The sequence below is a fragment of the Papaver somniferum genome, chromosome 3 (assembly GCF_003573695.1).
Source record: "Papaver somniferum cultivar HN1 chromosome 3, ASM357369v1, whole genome shotgun sequence".
In the NCBI taxonomy this organism is placed as follows: domain Eukaryota; kingdom Viridiplantae; phylum Streptophyta; class Magnoliopsida; order Ranunculales; family Papaveraceae; genus Papaver; species Papaver somniferum.
Window position 1 is genome coordinate 23,106,342 of NC_039360.1, and position 27,828 is coordinate 23,134,169.

Consider the following 27,828-nt stretch of genomic DNA (forward strand, 5'->3'; position numbering starts at 1 on the left):
AGGGTGTTTTGTTTTCTTTCTTTTGCTCTGCTATTCACGTGAGGCAATAGCTTTGATCGCACCCTAACCTATAACTTTGGAATCGATTCCTGGCCAACTGGGCTAATCTATTGTCTAACACACTCAACATAAAAAGTCAACATATTAGTCAAAGGTGGTCAAGATCCCTCTCGAATTTAGATTTAGATGTATGTGTTGATGTGGTCAAAATAAACTGATCATACATTTCCTTCCCTCGAATCACTTCCTCCGTCTCTCTACGAACACTGGGAGGAGAAGAAGAAGAAATCCTACAATTTAGGGTTTATGTTCGATTTGGATCCGAACCATTGATCTGGTAGTAGTAGATCTTTCCTTGCTCATTTCTTCAGTTCGATTTATAAATTTTAAGATCCAGAATAATAATAATTTCTTCTTCTTCTTACATTTTTTAAAGATCCACACTGTTTCTTTCACTTGTTCACTAATTTTACTTAGAGATCGAATTGCCACATTATGTTCTCGTTACTGATGATACAGAATTTGACATTGTTTTAGGTAAAGGTAGACAAGATTTTTGTATAGAGGTGGTGGTGGCAGAAGTTGAACAATGGCGGGTGCCGCCGGAGGTTTTGTTACTCGAGCTTTTGAGTCTATGCTCAAAGAATGTTCGCCTAAGAAGTATGGAGACCTTCAGAAATCTATTCAGACTTATTTAGGTAAATTATCTACTTTCTCTCATTAGACATAAATTTTGTTTATGCAAAAGCAAAATCACATTTAGAATCGAAAAAAGCTAGGTTACAACGAATCTGTTTCACACTATAGATGGAGTGTTTGGTGGAGTGGAATGAACTATAAAGTGAGAATTACAAATATGTTATGTTTAGATGGAGCAAAAGAAACCAATTATTGTAGTTATTGTCATATTTTACCGTTTTTCTGAGATTTGCAGTTCGGCTCTTTCTAATTGTTTCTCTCACTAGATACACCCAAAAGGATCTCTGCCTGAGTAAGACTTCATGTACCTATATTAGTTCAAAGTGTTATATCAAATATGTGATTCACGTAGCCCACCCTGTTGCCTAATTAAGGGTTGTTTGGATTGAAGCATACTTTTTGGTTGAATACTTTGACAAGGTATTTCTCTTAGCTTGAAGTTGGAGAATATAAGAGTGTTGGTGCATTGTTATTGTATCTAGCCGGAGTCGAACTTACCAATTTGCTTCAATACCTCATGAGTGTCGGTTTGGAGTTAGTTGTCTTACCTAGGTCTGATAACTCTATGAAGTGTATCCTGAGTATACGAACATTAGAACACACAAATACATTTGTGTAGCCATAAGAGATCTTATGAGGGCATAACAGGTCAAGTTGCAGGTTTGGTATTGGGTTCATAAGCTTGTTTTTGTGGGATCTGCAACTTGAACTGAAGGTGCAGAATCTCAAAAGGGTTTTGAAGTTACTAAAATCGTTGGCCTGTATACGGTCGTTTCTACTTGAACATTTTTACATATTATTCTTAATCCTTGGGTCTTGGGGTCTTAATTCTTCTGTTTCACGAGGTTTACCATCCTATTAGTGCTGTTCCTTCGCGTGTGTCTTATTAGCAAGTAAGTGAGGTTGATTTTGAATGGGTTTCTGTTCTTTTTCTGTCTTTCTTCTGTAGATAGTGCGAAGGGAGTCGTTCAGCAGCCCACTTCAATTCTGAACAGTCAAGCAGGATCTGCCGCCGGAGATGCAAGGTCTGTAACAATGGATAAGTTTCATAGTAATGCCAGCCATTTCCAAGTAGTAGATTTGTCTGGTTTCAGCGAATTTCCTCAGACTCTTTTTTGGGTTCATCACTTGCTGCACTATCACTTCCCAGTTGCTTCTTTAGATAGGAAAATTTTGGTTGTCATATTATCATAAGTTATACTATCACGCTGTACTTCCCTCTTTCACATCTCATCTGACCACCGTGAATTTCTAACTGTTCCATCAATCTAGCCTTTCACTATATGATCCTTCGAGATTTTTTTTTGAATAGTTCCTGCTTCTTGTTATTTTTGTATATTTCATACCACTTATGATTGAGATATTGAAACTCCCTCTATTACCCTTTTGTAAATTAGTATCAATACAGCTTCCCCTGAAGTGCCGAAAGATGGACAAACTGTTGATAGCTCGCAGTCGATTTCACAGACTTCCGAAAAGACAAGCACGGGGTCAACCATTACAGCTGCATTAGCCAGTGCTGGGCATAATTTAGATGTGGATGAAGCAGAGCTTGTTCTGCAGCCGTTACGACTGGCATTTGAGACCAAGAATTTGAAACTTGTAGAACCTGCTCTGGATTGTCTCCATGTAGGTTCTTTCATCTCATATAAATATGATTTGACTTGTTGAAGCTTATCTTTCATAAATTTCTGTGTGATACTTTCTGACTCAATTTATGTAAATGCTGCAAACACAGAAACTGATTGCGTATGATCATTTAGAAGGTGATCCTGGTTTGGATGGCGGTAAAAATTCTCCTCTTTTTACGGACATTCTTAACATGGTTTGCGGCTGTGTTGATAATTCACCATCCGACAGGTGTGCCCTCTTCTCTGTTCTGATGATTTGAAGATTCTCCTTTCTGTAATTGTAGTAATATTCTGTTGAAATGTTTTTGCAGTACAATTCTGCAGGTGTTGAAGGTTCTTCTTACTGCTGTAGCATCAACCAAGTTCAGAGGTATATTCTGTCGGATATCCAGTATTAACATAAGGCAATCAGAGTCAGAGTCAGAACTAAATTTTGACACCATTATATAGAAACATAAGGAACCATTTTAGTCCTGCATCATCTGATGTGTAATATCCCTAATCTCCAGACTTGTGGACCTGCTTGATCTATTGGGATTGGAGTATTTACGCTTATATCTTTAAAATGCATTTTATATTCTGGCCTATGGCAATATATGAAGCCTCAATATGCAACTCATATCTTCACATTATGAACCTGCCAATCGTCTCCCGAGTCTTTGCCGGCAGTCTTATTATATAATACACTCATAGCACCAAAATAAAATGATAGACATATTTTATTGGTCGTATTATGAGTAGTGCAACATTTGGAGTAATTGCCATTCAGAGCTGAAAATTAATAAGAAAGTCATGCAGTTCATGGGGAACCACTTCTGGCGGTGATCAGAGTATGCTACAACATCGCTCTTAACAGGTATGTTTTCCTAGTCAAAGAATAATTAATTTTCCTTTGGCCACTGAGTCTGAAATTTCTCACTTGCAAATGGCTTGGATTTGTAGCAAGAGCCCCATAAATCAAGCTACGTCAAAAGCTATGCTGACGCAAATGGTCAGCATCATATTTAGGCGAATGGAGTCTGATCAGGTACTTCTTTATTCTTTAGATCCTTTTTGCATGTCCTAGAAATCATCTATGCTCTGTGAAGGTTATAATGTTAATGGGATGGTTTACCTCTATGAGTGAGTATAAGCCTCAAACAAATGTAAATTTGGCCCTTTTTATGTTTTTATGAGCTCCAAACAATACTGTAAAGACACCAATACCGAAAATAGATAAGAGGAAATAGAAGTATGGCCATGTTGCATCTTTGTTAATGAAAAAAAGGAAAAGTTGAAGATTTCCTTGCTAACTTGTTTGCTGGTGCTTGACCAAAAACATTAAAGATACCCTTTCAATAGATTGTTTATATATCCTGGATTGTTGAGTTAGGCGAAGGGCCTGGATGACCATTGAAACATGCATGGTGGCTTAGGTCAACAAACTCCTTTCCAGACATGCTTTAAATGAGCCTCTCTTTGTGATTGAACTATCTATAGTTTGAGGTTCAACCATGGTTGGGTGCAACTAGGATCTCATGCAGTTGTCTCCACTGTCTTTCAGCACATTAGCGATGTTTCCGAGAATACTGAGGAATCTCTTCCGGACACTGACAGGCCTGATGCAGAAACCAGTTCACGAGTGGACTTAGACGACAATAGTGAGAAAGGAGTTATTCTTGGAGACGTGCTTTCGGTGAATCAGACCAAAGATACTCCGATTGCGTCTGTTGAAGAACTTCAGAATTTGGCCGGTGGTGCTGATATTAAGGTATCCCCTTTACAAATCAAAATTACGTGTGCACAAATGCTTCCATTTGCTATCTGTTATTTATTGTTACCTTCTATGCTTTACCACTGTACCACTAATTGGGGCTTACGATATCGGGTATCATGCTCAGGGTTTAGAAGCTGTTCTTGACAATGCCGTGCACATTGAAGATGGGAAAAAGATAACAAGGTATGGAGACAAGTTCTAGATATGTGATTATTAGGCTATGCATGTTGTTCCTTTTGTTACCTTAGAAACATAGTTAATTCAAACCTATTTTTCTTTCTTCAGAGGAATCGACCTCGATAGCATGAGCATAGGGCAGCGGGATGCTTTACTACTGTTCCGTACTCTTTGCAAGGTTGGTTCTTCCATTATCTTGTGCAAGCTTAAGTTTGAACTTCAATTCTTACAGTAATTTATTGGTGTCAATATCTACCAGCATATCAGCATGCACTAAATTGATGTTATTTTGTAGATGGGTATGAAGGAAGAGACGGACGAAGTTACTACCAAGACTAGACTTCTGTCTCTTGAGCTGCTGCAGGTTTTTACTCTACAGCTTTAAATTTTCTTTCGTGCATATATAGTAAAAATTCCTGTTCAAGCCAGTACTGGGGATGGGATATTTGATTGTTTTAGAATTTTTGCATTCGGCATGTCACGGTTTATTAGAAAGTTTAATTGGATATAGAATGAAAGTCTTAAGATTGATAATAAGTAAAAGGCACAAGTGCACAACCAGTCCTTCACTTTTCTCATCATACTTAGGAAGATGACTGTCAAATTTTGTTGGTTGATCTTCAACCAACTTTTGGCGTATTTATAAGTATAAGAGCTATGTGTTGTTATGAGTGTGACCAACATTTGAGCTGATATTCCTCATGCAAAAGTGGCTGTATTTTTGTGGCGCCCCAATGAGATTTACATGCTTAAAGCATACATTCAAGTGTTTTTTTTTTTTTTTAAATTTTTTTAGAGCGTCTCAAATCATGTTGTGAATATGTGATATTCTCCACCCTAAATTTAATCCGATACCCAAGCTCTACAAATTTTATCCCTTATAATGTTACATCCAGATAATTTTTTATATGGTTACAAGTTTCAGAATGGTTGTAGAGCTTATTTGTTTAAGGAAGTTTTACCATAGTTGCAATGTTTACATTCAATACAGCAGAATTAAAAATGATGATGGTGGATGCTATACTTTTACGTTTCAGGCTATAGAGTATAGAGTCGATACCTACAATTAGAACAATTTGTTACTTGTATAAATAGTTCTCATTGAATCAGCATTGGCTTATGCCTGTGTGGTAAAAACACTGTGCAAGACCCGTGTTTGTTAAACATTTCAAGGCTTATTGTCATTTTTCTAGCATTAATTCTGCTATTTTAGTTAAATAGCAAAAGACATTAGCTTTTCATGATAACGTGGCAACAATAATGAACTCATATTCTTGTGATCAGTACATTTTCTCGAACGAGTCGAGAAAGCTTTACTGCTTTAGTTTTCAAAATGCTGTGGCTTTCTTGTTTAAATAATGAGGGGTATTTAAATAATGGTCCTCTTTTTTTTCCTTCTCCTAAATATTTTGGCAGAAATCTTGCCAAATGGGCAAGGAGATGTGTCACAAACAGACCTGGATCAACTCTTACATATTATTGACCTTCCGGCTCATGCGGTCATTGATTCAGTCCTTCACTGTTGCTAATTCCTTTACTTTTCGGTTGATATCCCATAGTAGTTTCTCTGACGTAGTTACATGTTTGCAGGGTCTATTGGAAGGTGTTAGTCATACTTTTACCAAAAATTTTCACTTTATTGACTCGGTAAAAGCGTATCTTTCTTATGCTTTGTTGCGGGCATCGGTTTCTCCTTCCCCAATTATATTTCAGGTATCTGTATTCATCTTATCCTTTCATGTTCTTTCTTGACGTGAAGTAACAAAGTTTTCCTTAATGTTTTTGTGCTCTTTAATTGGCAGTATGCAACTGGAATCTTCGTGGTACTCTTGCTGCGTTTTAGGGAAAGTCTTAAAGTATGTATTTTGTTATTTCTTTCTTACTTTGTCCCCCAAAAATTTTCTTATAATTTTTCTGCTTTTGTAGTCCCTTACTACATTTTCGGCTATCTCTGCAGGGGGAAATAGGTGTCTTCTTCCCTTTGATAGTCTTAAGATCGTTGGACAGCTCCGATAGTCCTCTTAACCAAAGAACTAGTGTTCTCCGGTAAAATATGCTTCCCTGGTTAAGTTGAATAGGGTTTTCCCACATGTCATCCTTACCGTTTCTGACGTAGTTACATTTACAGGATGCTTGAGAAAGTATGCAAGGACCCACAGATGCTTGTTGACATCTTTGTTAACTATGATTGTGATCTTGAGGCACCAAACTTGTTTGAGCGCATGGTATATATTTACTATTTTACTATAATTTTTTGTTTGCAATAATGATTTTAATTTTCAGGCTGTTCAGTTGCCATTGAGTCACCTAACTTTGCTATTGATTTATTTCAAAGGTTAGTGCTCTATCAAAGATAGCACAAGGGACCTTTAATTCAGATCCGAATAATGCATCTCAAACAACATCAATTAAAGGCTCGTCTCTTCAGGTAACTGTTTTTTTGTGATACGGTACAAATAACTGACTTTAGTTGAGTATCTAGTTGTGTATACAGTTCTTTTAATGTGAAGTTATCTATCTAGTGCCTTGTTAGCGTTTTAAAATCACTGGTTGATTGGGAGAAAGCGCGCAAAGAAAGCAAAAGGCAAAGTACAGGCTCTGAATCTATGGAAGACGAAGTTATGGCAGGGGATCGGTCTGAGTTAAGAAGTAGGGAGGATGTACCCAGTAGCTTTGAGAAGGCTAAAGCTCATAAGTCCACCATGGAAGCTGCAATATCTGAGGTGACTATTCAGAACCCATGATGCAGCTTTAGATGCTAAGTTATGATGCAAAAAAGTTTATAATCGTTAGAATCATGATCTCACCTTTTCTTCAAGCTGCATTTGTTCTTGTTCGAAAGATATATTACTTTCTGAATATTGTTTTTCCATCTTTTCTTTGTACAGTTTAATAGACACCCAGGAAAGGGAATTGAGTATTTAATTACCAATAATCTGGTGGAGAGGACACCTGCTTCAGTTGCGCAGTTCCTAAGGAATACAAACAGTTTGGATAAGGTGGATATTTTTGCCATAAATTGAATAAAAGAAGAATTTGAAGTGGAGTGATTTTTTTTCTTTCTTGCAAAGATCAACGTAAAATTGTTTAACTTGTAGGCTATGGTTGGTGATTATCTGGGCCAACACGAGGAGTTTCCCCTCTCTGTGATGCATGCTTATGTGGATGCAATGAAGTTTTCAGGGATGAAGTTTGACTCTGCAATTCGTGAATTCCTGCGAGGATTTCGTCTTCCAGGGGAGGCACAGAAAATAGATCGCATTATGGAAAAATTTGCCGAGCGGTATAATCTCCCTCTCCCCCTCTCTCCCGCCCTCTCTATCTTATATCTACATATGCATGCCATGCATCCATTTTTGTTTTGCAACAATTGGGTAAAAAGATACTACAACATGCAAACTTTCAAGCCTCATATCAAATACTGGAACTTTCCAAAATCATCTTCTTTCCTATATGCTGTGTTTGATAGCAGCTAATTCGATGGAATTAGATTAGGCACTTACCCATGGAAACAGTTATTTTTTATTGTTTAATTACCATTTTAATTTTTATAGAATTGTGGGTCCATTTTGAAAAAACCGTGGCCAAAAGTGTGTTTTGAACATAATTTCATGGAAAGATCTTTCCCCCAGGAATTTGTTTTCATGGAAAGCTCTTTCCATGGAATGATTTTCTTTCCTTGGCACCAAACATAGCCTTGGATACACTGTCAATATTGATATATTGAATTCTGGTTGGTCTCAGTCAGAAACTTTGCTGATTGCTAATTGATGTCTTATTAGTTATTACCTGAGAAATGTTGTTGTACAGGAAATTACTGGATGGTTGTTCCTTTTCCCTCTTCTATAAGTCTAGCGGTCAAATTAATAGATTTTAATACTACATAGTGATGTGATATTTCTTTCTTCAGTGGTTAAATGACACTATATGTAACTGAGAATATTAACCAACTTAGTCGTGCATGTTTCTATCTGGCTGTTAAGCGTTGAGTCTGTTGGTTTTGTTGCAGTTATTGTGCTGATCATCCTGGACTCTTTAAGAATGCAGATACTGCATATATTCTTGCATATGCAGTGATCATGTTGAACACTGATGCTCACAATCCTATGGTGTGGCCCAAAATGTCCAAGTCCGACTTTGTACGCATGAACACAGTTAGTGATACAGAAGAGTGTGCCCCGAAGGAACTCCTGGAGGAAATTTATGATTCAATTATTAGCGAGGAAATAAAAATGAAGCATGACTTGCCCGCTACTGGGAAGAGCAGCAAAAGACCAGAAACTGAAGAGAGAGGTCGTCTTGTTAATATTCTTAATTTGGCTTTACCCAGACGGAAAACAGATAACGATGTAAGGTCAGAGAGTGAAGATATTGTCAAGCACACACAAGCTTTTTTCAGAAAGCAAGGGGCAAAAAGGGGAGTGTTTCATACAGCACAACAGATTGAACTTGTTAGGCCTATGGTTGAAGCTGTAGGGTGGCCGTTGCTTGCTACATTCTCTGTTACTATGGAGGAAGGAGATAATAAGCCTAGGGTTACACTATGTATGGAGGGTTTTAGGGCAGGCATTCACATTACTCGTGCACTCGGAATGGATACCATGAGATATGCTTTTTTGACATCTTTAGTGCGGTATGAATCCCATTGTTAATAAGAAATACAGCTGATTTTTATTTATTTCTATGTGATTAATTATATCATATGGCCATCAATAATGCTATTTCATTTACTTCCAGATTAACTTTCTTGCATGCCCCAAAAGAAATGCGTAGTAAAAATGTGGAGGCCTTGAAGACTCTCCTAACTATATGCGACTTGGAAAGAGACTCTCTAGAAGACACATGGAACGCTGTGCTGGAATGTGTTTCTCGGTTGGAATATATCACCTCAACCCCATCTATATCCGCAAGCGTCATGATGGGATCAAATCAAATTTCCAAGGATGCTGTTCTTCAATCTCTGAAAGAGTTGGCTGGGAAACCATCTGAGCAAGTATTTGTGAACAGTGTGAAACTGCCTAGCGATTCAGTTGTGGAGTTCTTCACAGCTCTGTGTGGTATATCTGCTGAGGAACTAAAGCAGACTCCTGCTCGTGTTTTCAGCCTGCAGAAAGTTGTTGAGATCAGCTACTATAATATGGCCCGGATCCGCTTGGTATGTCCTTTACTAACCTAATTTATAGCTGGCGAATGGGCATGTCAATTCTCATGTTTCTCTGAAAGGCTTCAACTTAACTTAGTTTTAATCAATCACAAATGATATGATAAGCAATCTAAGAAAGCAGTAGAGGCCTTAAAACTGGATTTAAGTTGGGAAATGTTCACTACCAAGCCACAGAAAGCAGCCTGCAGGACGATTAGGAGGCAACATTACTCTTAAAACAATATTATGTAAACGGGTCACTAATCTTCTAGGCCATCTAAGAAACAATTAATCATATTTCTTATGTAAATAAAAACCTCCAAACCCCCTTGAATGTTTGCTGGAACCTGTTAGTTGATCCATGAAGAGAGCAAAAAGACACAGTTGTATGTCCTATTGGTGGGAGTTTCTTGTCTTGATATATCAATTGACAGGGTATTGTTTCGTCGCCGTTGGAACATTATGATATCTTTAGGAATCATCCTTTATATGCTGAGACAAACTTTGATCCTTGGTATTAGATACTAGTAATGTGAAGCATTTGTTGTAACCATTGTATTTGACACTTTTGGTGCGGTTGCTGGGTATGTGCTTATCTGGCAGTCATTAGCTAGTCAAGAGATGGGTTGTTCACCATGCTTATTACGTATTGAACTAAACAATTATCTTAGTCCCGTCACTTTCTCCCATCACTTTCTCTTATATATTTTTATTCCTCTCTGTCATATATTTTTATTCCTCAGGTGTGGGCAAGAATATGGTCTGTTCTGGCAAATCATTTTATTTCAGCTGGGAGCCATCATGATGAAAAGATTGCTATGTATGCAATCGACTCATTAAGGCAGCTTGGTATGAAGTATCTGGAGCGTGCTGAGCTAACAAATTTCACGTTTCAAAATGACATCTTAAAACCATTTGTTATTCTTATACGGAGCAGTCGAAGCGAATCTATAAGGGGGCTGATTGTTGATTGCATTGTTCAAGTACGTCTACTTATTTTCCTGTCACATCATTTTTCTTCTAAAGATTGGTCAGGATAAGTAGATATTACAAGTTTCTTCACTACATTCAGTTAACCGTGAAAGTCACTTACTATTTTTTACTGTTTTGAGTTCAGATGATAAAGTCAAAGGTTGGAAACATAAAATCGGGGTGGCGAAGTGTGTTTATGATTTTCACAGCTGCTGCTGACGATGAAGTTGAATCCATTGTTGAAAGTGCATTTGAAAATGTAGAACAAGGTTCAGACTACAATCTTCTTTTCTGTTTCTTGTTGCTTCCTTTTATTAATTATGAAAGCCACAATTCTTTTCACCATTTTTTTCTCTGCAAAGTTTTGTCTTCTAACAACAAACCCTTATCCAGTTATCCTGGAACATTTTGATCAGGTAGTTGGAGACTGCTTTATGGATTGTGTAAACTGCCTTATCGGGTTTGCCAATAATAAAAGCTCTCATCGTATAAGTTTGAAGGCCATTGCTCTCCTTCGTATATGTGAAGATCGTCTTGCAGAGGTTTGTGTTTTTAAACTCCTGTGGACGCCCAGTCATAATAAGTGATGCTATCTCTCCTGCATTGTACAATATATTAATTATGTTGCAAATGGAGATTGCTGCTAACTATCCATTGTAACAAACTGAATGAATGCTCTATATCTTCGAATTGCAAGGTTGTAAGTTGGTAAATTGATAGGTAAATGCTGCAAGAAATATCAAAGTACTTCTCTCCGGGTCCTCATGGTTAGTATCTTGTTTCAGGGTCTCATACCAGGAGGTGCTTTGAAACCCATCGATGCTAATGCAGATACAGCATTTGATGTGACTGAGCACTACTGGTTTCCAATGCTTGCGGGTTTGTCTGATCTGACATCAGATCCCAGACTGGAGGTCAGAAACTGTGCACTTGAAGTCCTATTCGATTTGTTGAATGAGAGAGGTCGAAAATTCTCCTCGGCATTTTGGGAGAGCATCTTTCACCGCGTTCTTTTTCCCATCTTTGATCATGTACGGCATGCTGGAAAGGAGGGCATAGATTCCTCTGGCGATGACTGGATTCGTGAAACTAGTGTTCACTCGCTTCAGTTGCTCTGCAATCTTTTTAACACATTCTACAAGGTAGGCGCAACCCAGATACAGTGTATTGACATCTCAATTCACACACATGTGTGCACAAATGCAGTTTAGATAAAAAGAACTCCTATAACTTATCTCTTCTCTACCTACAAAAGAAAGAATAACTTTTATAGAACTAACTTGATCTTTGTTATAGCTGATTATCTTCTTCTTTTTATGTGTTCTTTAAAAATATTCTTTTTCTAATCCCAAAACAAAAGCAAATGTATATTGTGAATTTAATAGTTCTGAAATAAGTTCACCTAAAAGGCCTATATTCCATGCTGCCATTCACCTTAATTTGTTTTTCATGTGCAGGAGGTCTGTTTTATGCTGCCACCACTGCTCGGATTGCTACTGGATTGTGCTAAAAAAACAGATCAATCTGTGGTTTCACTCTCACTTGGTGCTTTGGTTCATTTAATAGAAGTGGGGGGACATCAATTCAGCGACAGTGACTGGGATACTCTGCTGAAAAGCATAAGGTGAATGCCGTGTCTTGAATGATTATGTTATTGTGCATTCAGCACAAACTTATCTTTTGTTTTTCTGTTCCAGAGATGCTTCATACGCAACTCAGCCAGTGGAGCTCCTCAACTCTATAGGGTTCGATAACACAAAGAGCAACATGGTTCTAGCCAGAGGTCTAGAGATCACCATAGATGATAATGCTTCTGGAAGACATACTGACAATGGACATATGGATAGTCCAGGAAGATACATCGGCCAGGGATCCCCAGGTATCGGGAATGATAGTCCTGGGAGGATTACCAGTCCATCGAACTTGCAGGGAAATCTCCAAGAGCTGGAATCGCGGTCAAACTTGGAGGAATCTGAAGGTTTGCACTCAAGCCATGAATTATTATGTAGGGTTGCTCTGGTTGCTGACTCTTGGGTGTGATGGCCACAACTGTGTATTTGCTCAAGTTAGCTAATTAGAAAATGTGTTGTAAAAATGGAAAATCTTAAGCAGAAGATTTATTTTTGTAGGGTTGCCATCACCGTCTGGGCAAGCTCAAAAGCCTGCTGAAGGTGGCAGTTTGCAGAGGAGTCAAACATTAGGTCAAAGGATTATGGGAAACATGATGGACAACCTCTTGCTCAGAAATCTAACATCAAAATCGAAAAGTCGTCCTTCAGATGCCACGGCGGCGCTATCTTCTCCTGTTAAGGTATTCCACGTTACTAGATCTGAAATTGTTTTTGACTTGTTAAGACTGAACTTTCGCTGATAAATTTGATCTTACAGTGGTGTCCAGTTATTTCTTTCTGATCTTTAGTATCCTTTTCCCCTATCGTGATAATTCTGCTATTGATTGGAGTTCCAGTTCTTTTTACTTTCTTAAATGTTATTGCAGATGCCAAATGTCATTGAATCTGACTCTAATATTGAGGAAGAAAGTCCCCTGCTGAGAACAGTTAGGGCCAAATGCATCACTCAATTACTACTGCTAGGTGCAATTGATAGTATTCAGGTATCAATCGTCTTCACTGAAATATTTCAGAATTTAATCCAGCCATTTCTAGGTCACCTAAATTTCATGTCTCCAGCTTGACCACTTGCACTAATAACTTGCACTTGATGATTTTATAATTTAAATGAGTAGTACCCTCTGACCCGCTGTACACTGATACCAAACGTAACACTCGAGTATAAGCACATTTTGTCTCCAACTGCTGCTCATGGAAGGGGAGTATTACTAACACAATGAAAAATGCAGAAGAAATATTGGAACAAGCTGAAAGGGCCACAGAAGGTTATTATGATGGACATTTTGCTATCTGTGTTAGAGTTTGCTGCTTCATACAATTCATACACAAATCTTAGAATGCGTATGCACCATATTCCTTCTGAAAGGTATGCATAAACTGTACCAGTATATATATTATGATTATTAAAAAAAAATTCTTGCCGTCTAGTTATTAGAGCCTCATGTTCAAACAAACTCTTTATTGCACAGGCCGCCTCTGAATCTTCTTCGCCAGGAATTAGCGGGAACTTGCATATATCTGGATATGTTACAAAAAATAACTACAAAGTCTGATTCTAACACTGATAAGGCAGTGGAAGCAAATGGTTCCTCTGCTGTTGATGGAGAAGAGAAGCTAGATGACATAGCAGAAGAAAAGTTGGTGTCTTTTTGTGGACAAATACTAAAGGAGGCATCGGACCTCCAGTCTGGCACAGGTGATGCTGCTAATGTAGACACTCATAGAGTTCTGGAGTTGCGATCCCCAATTATTGTTAAGGTAACATTGTTGAATTGCTTATTTGCGTTATCTTGTTTGTGCACTAGTATACATCTCTCCTGGCATGTTTATGTATCTTTCTCTTCATATATATTGTGAATGCAATCTGAAGATATGTTTACTCCAGTTTTATCAGTCTCTGGTATTCATATCATATACTAGTTGTCATTGTGTACTTATCAAGCTGGTATTACAGGTACTAAATGGCATGTGCCTAATGAACTGTCAGATATTCAGAAAACATCTGAGAGAGTTCTACCCTTTGTTCACGAAGCTCGTGTGCTGTGATCAGGTATTTCTCTATCCACCCAAGAGGTTTTCTTAAGAAAGTTATCAGTTACATTTATACTTTCAACTGATTTCTAATGAAAATTTTCTAGAATTACTTGCGGCTTTATCACTGTATGCTAAAAGAAACTACATTTCAACTATAGTATTAGGTCTATAGTGCCAAGCTATACGATATCCTCTTCTGGACTAGTTTCTTGGCTAGATGTTTATATGGTCCAGTTATTTTTCCTTCAGTTGGCTAAAATATTTGGAACACAGAATTCTGGTTTCTAATTCTACTTTCTTTCAGATGGATGTTCGCGGAGCCCTTGGTGATCTGTTCAGCTCGCAGTTGACTGTGCTCTTGCCGTAATAGCCAGTCTCTGTACTGTACAAAGGATGCCCTCTATATGATTAATTGTTTTTTTTGTCCGTCACAGAAAGTGTCCCAGGATTTTGAGATCTGTTTTTGTGTTCTCACAATTTCATCAAATTGGGATTAAGCTTGAGATAATCAATCAAATAACAAATTACCAGTTCCGAGTAAATCGAATCATCCATCGGATCAGTTCGATTTTTAAGAAATTGATCAAACAACTACAACAAAAAAAAAAAGAAACAGAGCAACTTCTTCCAAAGATTTCATTCACTAATTTTATCTATTATGAATTACGAAGAATTTGAGTTTTGGTAAAACATTGATTAATCAATCCAAAAAACATTGTTGTTCTGTAGATGGAAGAAAACGGTGAAATGTTGAAAAATAAGAAACCAATTTTATTGATCAATTATAGAAGAGATTACATAATAATAGTCTTATAGACCAGATGTGATCAGAGTTTTACAGAGACAGAAACATAATATAGTTTACATTTTACCAGCCCCCCTCGAACTGAGCTGTGAATGATAGAGAACACTCAGTTTGTCCCTGAGAGATTCAAATCTAGAAGCACATAACCCTTGATAAAAACATCAACAATAAGGGAATTGGTAGAAACATAGAACATCTGCAAAGCCTTTGATTGGTTAAGTTTCCTAATGAAATGGAAAACGATTGCTACAATGCTTCATCCTGTTGTGCGACACTGGATAGAAGCAAGAGCAATAGCACTCTGTTGATGGTGGATTTTTGACAAGAGAGAAAGTTGTAGTATTGCCTCTGCCTAACTGCAGGAATATGTATGTGTGAATTCCTGACCCGCGGACTCGTACTTCGACATTACATTCCGCAAGAGAATTAAGAATGTATATCCAGTTAATGACTACATTAATTTTGTAGTTCTCTTATATATGTATATGCGTACAAGATTTCAGAGCTTCACCCGATTGAATTTTCGTTATTTTATGCATGGCCATGTATTAACCAGTGTATACTGATGATACAAATTATAAATGTTCAGAATGAGCTTCTATGCCATTTTTGGATAAAAGTATTATTAGAAGCATTCTATTTAGTACGAAATTAAATTGAACATCACTTTGATTCCCAGAACTTCCACGACTAAACTCCTTGAATTTGTTTTATATGATTCAAACAAATTGCCAACGCCAACTACGCTTGGCCATGGCCAAGTTGCCAGGCCAAATAGCCAAGATAAGTTGCCAAATCAACATGGCCAACGTGCCTGAACAACATTAGCCACGTCACATAGCCAGGCTATCATGGCAGCGTCCCAGGCCAACATGGCCAACATCCCGGGACAACATGGATCGCGTCCCATAGCCAGGCCAACATGGCCAACGTCCCAAACTAACCTGGCCGGCTCGCACCACGAATTGGCGAGCTATCAACTTGGTTGTTCCCCGCGCCACAATTTAACCAGCTATAAACTTGGTAGTGGCCCGTGCCACGACTTACCAGATATCAACATGGTTGTCTTACAACACTACTTGGCTAGCTATTAACTTGGTCGTCTCATGCCACAACTTGGCTAGCAATGAATATTGGATGGTATCTCGCGCCACCAAACGTCCCAAGACAACGTTGGATGGTGTCCCGCGCCACTAAATATCCCAAGCCACCTTGGCCAACTTGATCGCGTCTTCCAGGCCATGGCCATACTACATTGTCATGAACCTGCAAATAATGCCATTTTACAATAAACTTTTTATTAGTCATACATAATCTTGGATCTGAGTTATCTCTTTAAAATATGTCACTTCGACAAGGTATGGCTAGCTACTCAGTCAAATACATCGTGGTAACCTAGTCAAGACTGGAGATAGTCCATGACTCTACTAATTCCTATGAGAAATCAAAACATGTTATATGGGGGAATCGTTTATGGGCATTGGTCTGGTGGTTTACAACAACGTATGGCGTCGCAGCACCCCATGATAAGGAAGTAGCAAGTAGTGGTGACAGTTAAGAGCGGTTAAAGGAGAGGTAAAATAATGGAGTAATGGCTTACAGGTTTCTGGAAGCTTCCCTAGCATAATGGGTGTAATTTTACCATTACCTCTACTATCTCCATCTCTTCAATACCTCCACTACTTATGAGGAAGCAGTGAGTGTTCCCTACAACTATAAATATGCGTCTTTGTCTATTTAGAAGGACAAAACAAGATTATAATTTTCAAGCTCTGCTTCTTCCATAGTTCGACAACCTCACACTCAACAATTCAATCACCACTGATTTCCTCAACTTTCTTTGCTTTCCCTCCCCTAAGATCAACTCATCTTCTCTCTTTGTAACCGAAGCAAAACGTAAATAGCCAATTTATTGGTTTAGAAAGTTTTGTACGATTTTGATTTTCGAACCTAAAGAAAGTACTTTGGCGGTATATTGTTTTAGTTGAGAGTAATTTTTGGGTATTAACAATTGGCGACCACAGTGGCAGATCAATCTCTCGTCTAGTTCATTCACCAACCTCAATTTAGGTTTGGAAATCAATCTCAATTCTGGTAATACCAGCGGGGGAATAACATAAATCATTTTTCGAAATGCTTTCTCCGAAAACAACAAAACTCATCTTTCAGGCTGTGCTATTGGCGGCGCATGCATATCCAAACATCGCCAAGTCTCTTAGATCTGATGAAGAGACCCTTGATGAAAAACAAAAAGATGTGGCTACCACTCAGAAGTAAGTACTCGTTCCTCTCAGCACCAGATGGAGTGTACCAACACTCCTAACCCTTTCAACGTCAATATATTCATAATCAACATTCAGCACGATGACGAAATCCTCATTCAAATAAAACAACCAAGGATCCAGCGAGCAAACTTTATCATTCATAAGGGTCCAAAGAGACCACTACCACTACCATTTAGTGGATAAGAGTGTCCGCTACCACTTAACCAGCAATGATCATGTAAATCCAGACTATAACATGGTTCTGAGACGTCCGTGAATCCATATCAACAAGGAAAGACTTGACGCATCTCTGCAGAATCGTCACTAAGGGACTCCTCTGTATGCGTCAACAAGCCAGTGTGCTTTACAGATTACTCACATTTAGAACATCACCAAGAAACGGATCTGGACACTATAATTTCCTAGAAGACAGGTGATGCCTTGCACCAGTGGATTTTTCCTATAAGTAAGTCTTATTCAACAAATCTTTTTACAACTGGTTGTCCCACCAAGTCTTTGGGATTTGACCCGAGTATCAACCCCATCGCGACTTGACTATGCGAATGTGAAGCTGGTCCTTTCAAAAGTTTATCAAATTGATAGGGTTCTTCTCTACTGAGAATATTAAAACCAATAACCTAATTTTCCAGAAGATGTGTCACGAACCAGAAATACCAAAACCCAACCCATTCCAAATTGAAGACGCAATCAAAAAAGCTTTTACTTCTCCTAAGGAGAATCCATATTTGATTAGGTGGATATTACAAGCTCGTCAATATTGTCAAGCCAACAAGGATAGTCGTGACAAGTGACTTAAAGATGTCAAGGATTAAGCACCTCATCACCCCTAACTATATTTCCATGTTTATACAATTAATATTGAAAAGACGAGGGTACCCAAATACACCACAATCTTTTATTTATCCACCTATAATTCCTCTTACCGAAAGTGATCGTCTATGGACAAAGTCGAGACAATGTAACAAATAGGTATTCACACTTTGTGTGATTGTCCATGGATACAAGATCGATACAATACGACTACCAAAGTGTGATACTTGATAATAGGTTCAGACTTAACCAAACTCTATAAGATCATTATCAAGTATATATGTAGTTAACGTTTGTGTAATTTACTTTAAATTATAATGAAAGAATTATAATTGCAGAAATAGAAAAGTAAAAAACACAGCAAGATTTCGTTAATGAGGAAACTGCAAATGCAGATAAACCCCGGGACCTAGTCCAGAATTGAATACTCTCAGAATTAAGCTACTATACAAAATCTAAACCAACTTCTTATACTTGAGACCAAGCAACTAACCCTAGTTCACTTAGTTTCCTCAGTATCCCTGCGCCTCCGACTTTGATGAGTGCACGCACTGGAAAAATTCCTTTGGATCGTATTCCAAACAGTCAAGGAACAACAAATATGTTTGGTAACAACTCTTTCAATTCTTTCAAGATAAAGATATCTCAAGTCATACGCAAAAGCTCTTCCGTTTAATCTAATAAACTCCTTTGCCTGGTTAGATCAATCTATCCAATAACTACAAAAGTAGTCAAGTTTAGATTCGCAATCAATCGATATAGATTCCAATAAGAAACTACAAAGTGATGTCGATCTCACGCAACTAATCAATCGATAAACTCGATTCTAGTTGGATCCTAGCCGATGAAGTTTTGTGCACACCCAAAGATAAGAGAACCAAATAAGAAATCTTCTTTAATCTTCAATAAACACCTGCACAACACCACTTGAATCTCTTGTGATCAATCACACATAGAACGGAGTCAGTTAAAAATGGATTATTACAAGATGTCTTTAGATCTACAAACAGTTCTAAAGATCCCGTCGATACTTCGATCTATTTTGTGTGAATCTTATATCATAAGAGAAGATTCTCAAGAACAAACAAACTAGGTGCAATAAAAGTTTCAACAACCGTTAGTCAATAAAATCAATCAAAAACTAATAACACTACAATTATCTAGTTTCCCACCAACGGTACTCGTAGAGCTTCTTGATCCCATAGAAGTATTTAAACGAGCGGTCGTAAGAGATTTCGCCTAATTAGGGTATTTTTCTCTCCGGATAGACGGCTCCATCAGAAACAACAAAAATATGAAGTTTGCCTGGATCTTAGAATAGTTTGCAAGAAATGAAAACTTATGTATTTATAGACCAAGGATGTTTGGACACCAAGGAATTTCCAAAACCGAAAATATTCTCAATATATGCAATGAATACCAAAATTCGTTTTTCCTAATTCCAATAAATGCTTGTCCAAAATTTCCGAAATCTCTTAATACAAAATCTTTAATTAGTAAATGCATATTACTAATTTTTATTCTCTATTGATATGCTTTTAATTGCTGGTAATTAAAGCATATAAAACCAAAAACCTTAATTAAAATATTTTCAATTTATTTCGGCACAAGATCTCCTTGAGTACTAAGGAATATCTTTGAACAATAAATGATAAGAGTTATTGAACGTGTTCAAAGTATGTTGACATCTTTTCACTGTAAATCCTTATTCATATTTACATGGATTTACATTCTTGGAATCAGTTATACCACACTTCCAAACAAATTTAGAATTGGTTTACTTGTATTTCAAAATCATTATGTGATTTATCAAATATCAAATCACATGCATGGGTTCAATCGGTTCCACCAATCACTAAGATCGGTTATATCTTAATATGGAAACACTTGTGATCGGCCACACAAGTTACCAGGACCGGTTACATCAATTACCAGTACCGGTTACCATATATTTATGGTATTGTTTGTGATCGGTCATACCAGTTACCAGGATCGGTTACACCAATTACCAGGAACAATAAAAGTTTGCAAACGAACAAAGAGGAAGAGACTAGAAAGTGGAGAGAAAGAGGGTTATCTTATCTACTAGTACCACTAGGGTTTTCATAACAGACGGTTAGAATTAGTTTTATCAATGGTGTATATTTAATGGGGTTTTTCTGTCGGGTTTGGGCGGGTTTTAGCTAATACCAACTACCAACCCAACTATAGCGGGTTTTTATTTTCATAACCAACCCCGCACCCACAACGGGCGGGTTCGGATTAAAAGCCCACGGGTTTAGCGGGTACATACAGGTTCAGGTAAGTTGGGCGGGTCTTGTGCAGCTCTAGTATGGATTAACTCCAATACACTTCAAAGAGAATCAACTAGACAGTCACACTCAATCTTAAGAAAAGTATATCAAAGAGTTATATCTCAATCTGCAATCAAACAAATAATTATTTGCGAGCCCGATTGAATATAAGAGAGATAACTTGAACGGTACCAAAGACCAATGTTAAAGGATCAATCAAAGGTTGGATTTACCAATTGATCGATTCAATGCACAACCCGTGATATTTCAATTATATAAAAAAAATATAATGCGGAAAAGAAATAACACAGACACCATAAGTTTTGTTAACGAGGAAATCGCAAATGTAGAAAAACCCCGGGACTCAGTCCAGATTGAACACACACTGTATTAAGCCGCTACAGACACTAGCCTATTACAAACTAACTTCGGTCTGGACTGTAGTTGAACCCCAATCAATCTCATACTGATCCAAGGTACAGTTGCGCTCCTCACGTCTCTGATCCCAGCAGGAAACTATGAACTTGATTCCCTTAGCTGATCTCACCCACCACTAAGAGTTGCTACGACCCAAAGTCGAAGACTTTAATAAACAAACCTGTCTCACACAGAAAAGTCTACAGGAATAGATAAATATGTCTCCCACAGAAATACCTACAAGTTTTGTTCCGTCTTTTGATAAATCAAGGTGAACGAAAACCAATTGATATACCGGATTTATATTCCCGAAGAACATCTTAGAAATACCAATCAGCTTACAATAATCTTAATCGACTAGCGAAACAAGATATTGTGGAATCACAAACGATGAGATTAAGGTGTTTGTAACTACTTTTATATCTTGCCTATCAGAGATATAAATCTCAAGCCAATCTTACGATTGTACTCAATCACGATAGAAACAACAAGATCAGATCACACAACTACAGATAAAATAGTTGGGTCTGGCTTCACAATCCCAATGAAGTCTTCAAGTCGTTAACCTACAGGGTCTCGAGATAAACCTAAGGTTAAAGGAGAATGGACTCTAGCTTACGCAACTAGTATCACACATGAGGTGTGGGGATTAGGTTTCCCAGTTGCTAGAGTTCTCCTTTATATAGTCTCCAAATCAGGGTTTGCAATCTAAGTTACCTTGGTAACAAACCGTTCAATATTCACCATTAGATGAAAACCTGATTAGATTCAAGGTAATATCTTTCAACCGTTAGATCGAACTTAGCTTGTTATATACAAATGAAATGTAACTTCATTTAGGTTTGAGTAACCGTACCTAAACGTGTACACTTGGCTCAACAATAGTTAACCAATGGTTAGCCATATGAGCACTTTCATATCAACCTTATTCATCTTCACCATAACTAGTTCAAATGACTCAAATGAACTAGTTGGAGAATTGTTCAATAGCTTAGATCTCATAGAAGTATACAAGACACAATCGAAGCAAAATCGGTTTGATCCACTTGAATCAATTCATGAACATTATAGACACGGTTTACAAAGATTGCATTCCTTATTATATAAATGTTTAAGTTCATATACATAACCGATTTTAGAAAGTAACCAACTTAAGTATGCAAACGGGTACACATACTTAAGTAGCCCGACAATGTTTGGTTACGCTAATACGCGTATGGGTGCGCATACAAATTCAAACGTTCAAACTCCAACAGAAATTCACGGACGTGAACTTTCCGCCAGTATGCGTACGGATACGCATACTATCCCGGATTTCCAATAACCGCCAGTACGCGTACGGGTACACATACTTTGGGTTCCCGGTTTTGTACTTATACACAAATGTGAAAACACACTATGCTTATATCAAAAGATAGTTACATGTTCTAAACTCTTATTTCAATGATTGAAACATTCATAGAGGATGTTATATAGTTGTTATTCAATACATATGGAATACAAAATAAATAAACTTTGCAGCTTCTCATCCACATGCTTGATCTCCTTGGTTCTTCAACATTACTCGAAATCTTCATCACTTTCAAGCACTCCAATGATTCCAAAGATATTCAAATCAGCATCATCGTTGTTGAAGATCCGTAGCCATAACAATGAGAAAACAATAACTCTCAATCATTGTTACACAGTGTCATAGTATTATCACACAATATCAAAGTTCAATTGTATCACAACTTCGACAACAATACTATGGTGATATGTATCACCCTCCCTTAGTCAATACTTCATCTCACATGAAAACCACTCCCCCTTACATAATGACTCGAAAACCATATGTATTTGTAGTGTGAACTACACATTAATTCTCCCCCATTTTGTCAATAAAATTGGTAAAAATATGAAAACTAGTGGTATCCTAATGAGATTTCCATAGAGACACTTCATGTGCAAAAGAAAACACATATCAATTTTTTAGATACAATCATATAGCCGAAACTAAATGAATTCATCAAGGAGTTTATAAAGATAAAAGATAGCCCCCTATAATATTCCACAGCCGCACTCCCCACAAAGATTTGGCAATTAAGCACAAGTTCAAATAAGAACTGTCCCCCATAAAATGTCATTCCCGAAAGAACAACAAGAGCGACCTTACTTTCACAAGAAAAGTAGGATTTCTTTGGATATTAAATTAACCACAAGAAACATGAATTTGTATCCAAAAATTTCAATTAAATTAACCACAAGAGAACCTATGATTAATTTAATCGGAAATGCTCACATAAGATAATTTACGGAGCCGCACAGTATTTACATAAAATATGGATCAGGAAAGATCAATACTGCGGAATAAGCAAAGATTCATTTTATTTCTCATCACCATTTGCACAGTGACATATAATAGACTTCATCTTTGTAAACAAAAGCTCATCATATCTTCCATCAGTATTTTCATAATGACATAATAGGCTTATCTTTTATTTGTCAAAAGTTCATTCAATCTTTATCAATACTTGCATATCTACATATGAAAGACTTAACTTTTGAACATGTATGCGACAATCAGAGTTCACGGACACAAAAACACATATCCCATACCAAGTTGCAATATATAAAACCATAACGATTAATACTGCAAAATCATCTTCCAAATAACTTAGAATTTAAATAAATAAATCTAAAACCATTGAAGATGAAAATATTGGACATAGCTATGTGTACTCACAATAATGGCTATTCCAAACCCTAGTAATCCTTCTAAAAATTACAAGAGCAAAATACCCATAAGAAGTTTCCTAGACAAAATCAAAACAACTCTTAGAGAACATAACTTGAAAAACATTAAACATGGCCAACAACCAGAGATTGAACATGTACGAGCTCATCAGTTGCTTTCTTCAGTTCATTTTCAGAAAGTCAAAATTCCTTGTTGCAATTCCAAGTTGTTCACGTATGACCTCAAAATCTCGAAGAAGATTTCCTACCAGTTGTGATGACATCTGAGCTAGTTGTTTGTTTTCATGATCAACAACATGATAGCAGGTTATGAAAACAGAGTTTTCATGAAGCTCGATAGTCTTGCCTTTCTCAACTTTGTCTTCCTTGTTGCATACATCCATTGTGCACACAAAAAATTTAGGCGAACTTTCTTGACGCATGTATCAAGGAGGGGCATGATATATATATATATATATATATATATATATATATATATGTATATGAATGTTTCATAGGAAACCCTAGGAAAACTCGTCTATGTTACGTGTGAGTCAGGTGTACGTGCACTTGTGGTTACAAACTTGGTACACGACCAAGAGAGTAGTTGAGATAAATTTAGAAGAAGTCTTGAAAAACTCAAGGACCAATTCTAAACAAATTGAAGACATTCTTAGTTCAAGGAACCTAAGATAATTGTTGATAAACAACATTGGAAAGGAAGAAATCCTTCAAGGAAATCAACGAGGAATTGTTCTCAAGAGTGGACGATCCAAAACATTACATCATGTAAAGTAATGGAGCAAGGCTCAACAGTTTTATGATCATCATTACGGAAAGGGAGAATATAATGAACAAAATAACAACGATTACTTTCTCAAGACAAAAAAACTTCTTGAGAATTATGAGCATCCCTCCACAAATACAAGAAGGATGTTACATTGAGTAGTCAAGTTGTCTTTTGATGAGCATTTTTCTCATCAAGAATATTGACATTTTCTTTCTTTCCTTCATGAAGATTTTCAGAAAAATCACTAAGATTAGTCGAAAGAGATTTAACCAGAGGAGGACAAGGGATACTTGAAACAACTGCTTTCCTTGCCTTCTTTATGCTCCCTCTGAGTCTGTTTATGTTGGTCTTGATATCCAAGACTCAATTATTGATATGAATGAAGTCTGGAGCTGACACTTTAGGTTCAAGGCCTTCTTCAGAGAGAATAGTTGAATTTTTTTTCTTTCTCATATACCATTTTCTCTTCTCAGAGTGATTTAAAAAATCAGTTGTCCATCTGCCATTCTTCCTTCTACAATTGTAGGCGTTTCTTGTCTCAAAATCATAATTTAGAAATGACTCATCACAACATTTCTATTGATTGTAGACGATGCCTTTTACTTCAGCAAGATGAGAGACATGTTTAATCACTTCTTTAGACATCCATACAAGAATGTTATGAAGTTTTTCATTACTTAGTCGAAAACGACATCTCCGTTCAAGGTGTCCTTTATTTCCGCAATAATAGCAGTTAAAGGAATTGTTCTTGATTGTTCTCATGCGAGTTGATTTTGAAGGTGAAAAATCCTTGTTCCTAGGAACGTCAGCTGCTGGAAGAGGTTTTCACATGAAGAATTGTCATTAGCATGAACAAAATTGATCTTACTAGTACTTGGAGCGTCCATCCCTTTATAGCCCAGACCACGTGTATTACGATGTTCTTTACATGCTCCAAGCATAGAAGATAATTTTGAAGAGATAGAGTTGAATCTTTCCAGATTCTATTCCAGTGACTTTACCTTATCAAGGGCAGCAGCGAGATCAGTCTCTAAATATTTTTCTTTGGCGAGAAGACTGAGTTCTCTGTCATTAAAACATGTTTGTTGAGAGTCATATCTTGCTTCAGATTCGGCAAGTCTTTCTTTCAACACGAAGAGATTTCGAAGAAGATTATCAGATTCAGACCTTTTTGAATGTACATTTTTTTCTTGATCTTTAACGGTAGCTTGTAACAATTTATACCCACATTCATAACCTTTAAAAAATTTTCTCAGCTTTCTGTTTTCTTGACAGAGAGGTGCCATATATTACCCAAGCAAGCTGTTGACTTCTTTTCTTTCAAAGCATGGTCAAAGAGCTGGTTATATTGAGAGACTTCCTCATCAATACTTTGTCTTTCTTCCGAATCATTTTCATCTGAAAGATCATCCAACTGTTCATGAAGACATTTATCCAAGTTGAAGGTAGATTCAGTTAAGGGGGCATAAATATGCAATTTCTTAGATGTTTCCGGATTTTGAAACACATCAGAGTAACTCCGAACTGATGTTATTCCCGTCCATAGATTCAGATCGCTCCAAACACAGACTTATGAGGTCTTTAGACGTGTTTGCCTCCTCTGATACCAATTGAAAAATCGGGGGTCTAACAACCACACCCAATATTTCGTTTAACAATCTGTATGGACTAACTCCAATATACTTCTAAGAGAATCAACTAGACAGTCAGAGTCAATCTTAAGAAAAGTATATCAAAAAGTTATATCTCATTTTCTCAATTCAATTTGAAATCAAACAAATAATAATTTGCGATCCCGATTGAATATAAGAGATATAACTTGAACGGTACCAAAGACCAATGTTCAAGGATCAACAAATTTTAGTCAACAACCAAAGGTTGGATTTACCAATTGATCGATTCAATGCACAACCTGTGATATTTCAATTATATAACAAAATATAATGCGGAAAAGAAATAACACAGACACCAGAAGTTTTGTTAACGAGGAAACCGAAAATGTAGAAAAACCTCGGGACCTAATCCGGATTGAACACACACTGTATTAAGCCGCTACAGACACTAGCCTACTACAAACTAACTTCGGTCTGGACAATATATCTCGCACTAATCCAAGGTACAGTTGCGCTCCTTACATCTCTGATCCCAGGAGGAAACTACACACTTGATTCCCTCAGCTGATCTCACCCCACAACTAAGAGTTGCTACGACCCAAAGTCGAATACTTTAATAAACAAATCTGTCTCACACAGAAAAGTCTACAGGAATAGATAAATCTGTCTCCCATAAAAATACCTACAAGTTTTGTTTCGTTTTTTGATAAATCAAGGTGAACATGAACCAATTAATATACCGGACTTATATTCCCGAAGAACAGCCTAGAAATATCAATCATCTCACAATAATGTTAATCGACTAGCGTAACAAGATATTGTGGAATCACAAACGATAAGACAAATGTTTTTGTGACTAATTTTCTATCTTGCCTATCGGAGATATAAATCTCAAGCCAATCTTACGATTGTACTCAATCACGATAGAAACAACAAGATCAGATCGCGCAACTACAGAGAAAATAGTTGGGTCTGGCTTCACAATCCCAATGGAGTCTTCAAGTCGTTAACCTACAGGGTCTCGAGATAAACCTAAGGTTAAAGGAGAATCGACTCTAACTTATACAACTAGTATCACACATGAGGTGTGGGGATTAGGTTTCCCAGTTGCTAGAGTTCTCCTTTATACAATCTCCAAATCAGGGTTTGCAATCTAATTTACGTTGGTAACAAAGCATTCAATATTCACCGTTAGATGAAAAACTGATTAGATGCAATCTAATATCTTTCAACGGTTAGATCGAACTTAGCTTGTTATACACAAATGAAATATAACTTCATTTAGGTTTGAGTAACCGTACCTAAACGTGTACACTTGGTTCAACAATAGTTAACCAATGGTTAGCCATATGAGCACTTTCATATCAACCTTATTCATCTTCACCATAACTAGTTCAAATGACTCAAAGGAACTAGTTGGAGAATTATTCAATAGCTTAGATCTCATAGAAGTATACAAGACACAATCGAAGCAAAATCGGTTTGATCCACTTGAATCAATTCATGAACATTATATCCACGGTTTGCAAAGATTGCATTCCTTGTTATATAAATGTTTAAGTTCATGCACACAACCGATTTTAGAAAGTAACCAACTCAAGTATGCAAACAGGTACGCATACTTAAGTAGCCGGACCGAGTTTGGTTACGCCAGTACGCGTACGGGTGCGCATACCAATTCACACTTCCCAACTCCAGCAGAAATTCACGGACGTGAACTTTCCGCCAGTATGCGTACGGGTACGCATACTGTCCCGGATTTCCAGTAACCGCCAGTACGCCTATGGGTACGCATACTTTGGGTTCTCGGTTTTGGACTTATACACAAATGTGAAAACACAATATTCTTATATCCAAAGATGGTTACATGTTCTAAACTCTTATTTCAATCATTGAAACATTCTTAGAGGATGTTATATAGTTGTTATTCACAAGTTATTTTTCATCAAAGCGATTATCAAGATATTGAAATAATCAACATGACTTTCGTCACGAGTAAAGATGAACTTGGCCAAAGCGAAATCTTATCAACACATATTTTGATAAATAGATATGC

General features: G+C 37.2%; 1 protein-coding gene across 1 annotated transcript; it reads left to right on the forward strand.

Moving 5' to 3' along the window:
* Nucleotides 1-213: 213 nt before the first annotated feature.
* On the forward strand, nt 214-14,721 carry LOC113355561 (brefeldin A-inhibited guanine nucleotide-exchange protein 5-like). The gene is made up of 34 exons (XM_026598450.1): nt 214-337; nt 538-698; nt 1,649-1,724; nt 2,097-2,328; nt 2,438-2,559; nt 2,642-2,700; nt 3,129-3,186; nt 3,273-3,357; nt 3,874-4,080; nt 4,211-4,269; nt 4,372-4,441; nt 4,559-4,627; nt 5,854-5,976; nt 6,066-6,119; nt 6,221-6,309; nt 6,392-6,488; nt 6,599-6,691; nt 6,786-6,986; nt 7,152-7,262; nt 7,362-7,546; nt 8,273-8,896; nt 9,001-9,418; nt 10,150-10,389; nt 10,524-10,647; nt 10,772-10,920; nt 11,164-11,520; nt 11,836-12,002; nt 12,076-12,356; nt 12,508-12,689; nt 12,876-12,992; nt 13,239-13,375; nt 13,479-13,767; nt 13,964-14,059; nt 14,348-14,721. Exons 2-34 carry the CDS (start codon nt 590-592, stop codon nt 14,408-14,410), a joined length of 5,343 nt encoding a protein of 1,780 aa, XP_026454235.1. The 5' UTR covers nt 214-337; nt 538-589; the 3' UTR covers nt 14,411-14,721.
* Nucleotides 14,722-27,828: the final 13,107 nt, after the last annotated feature.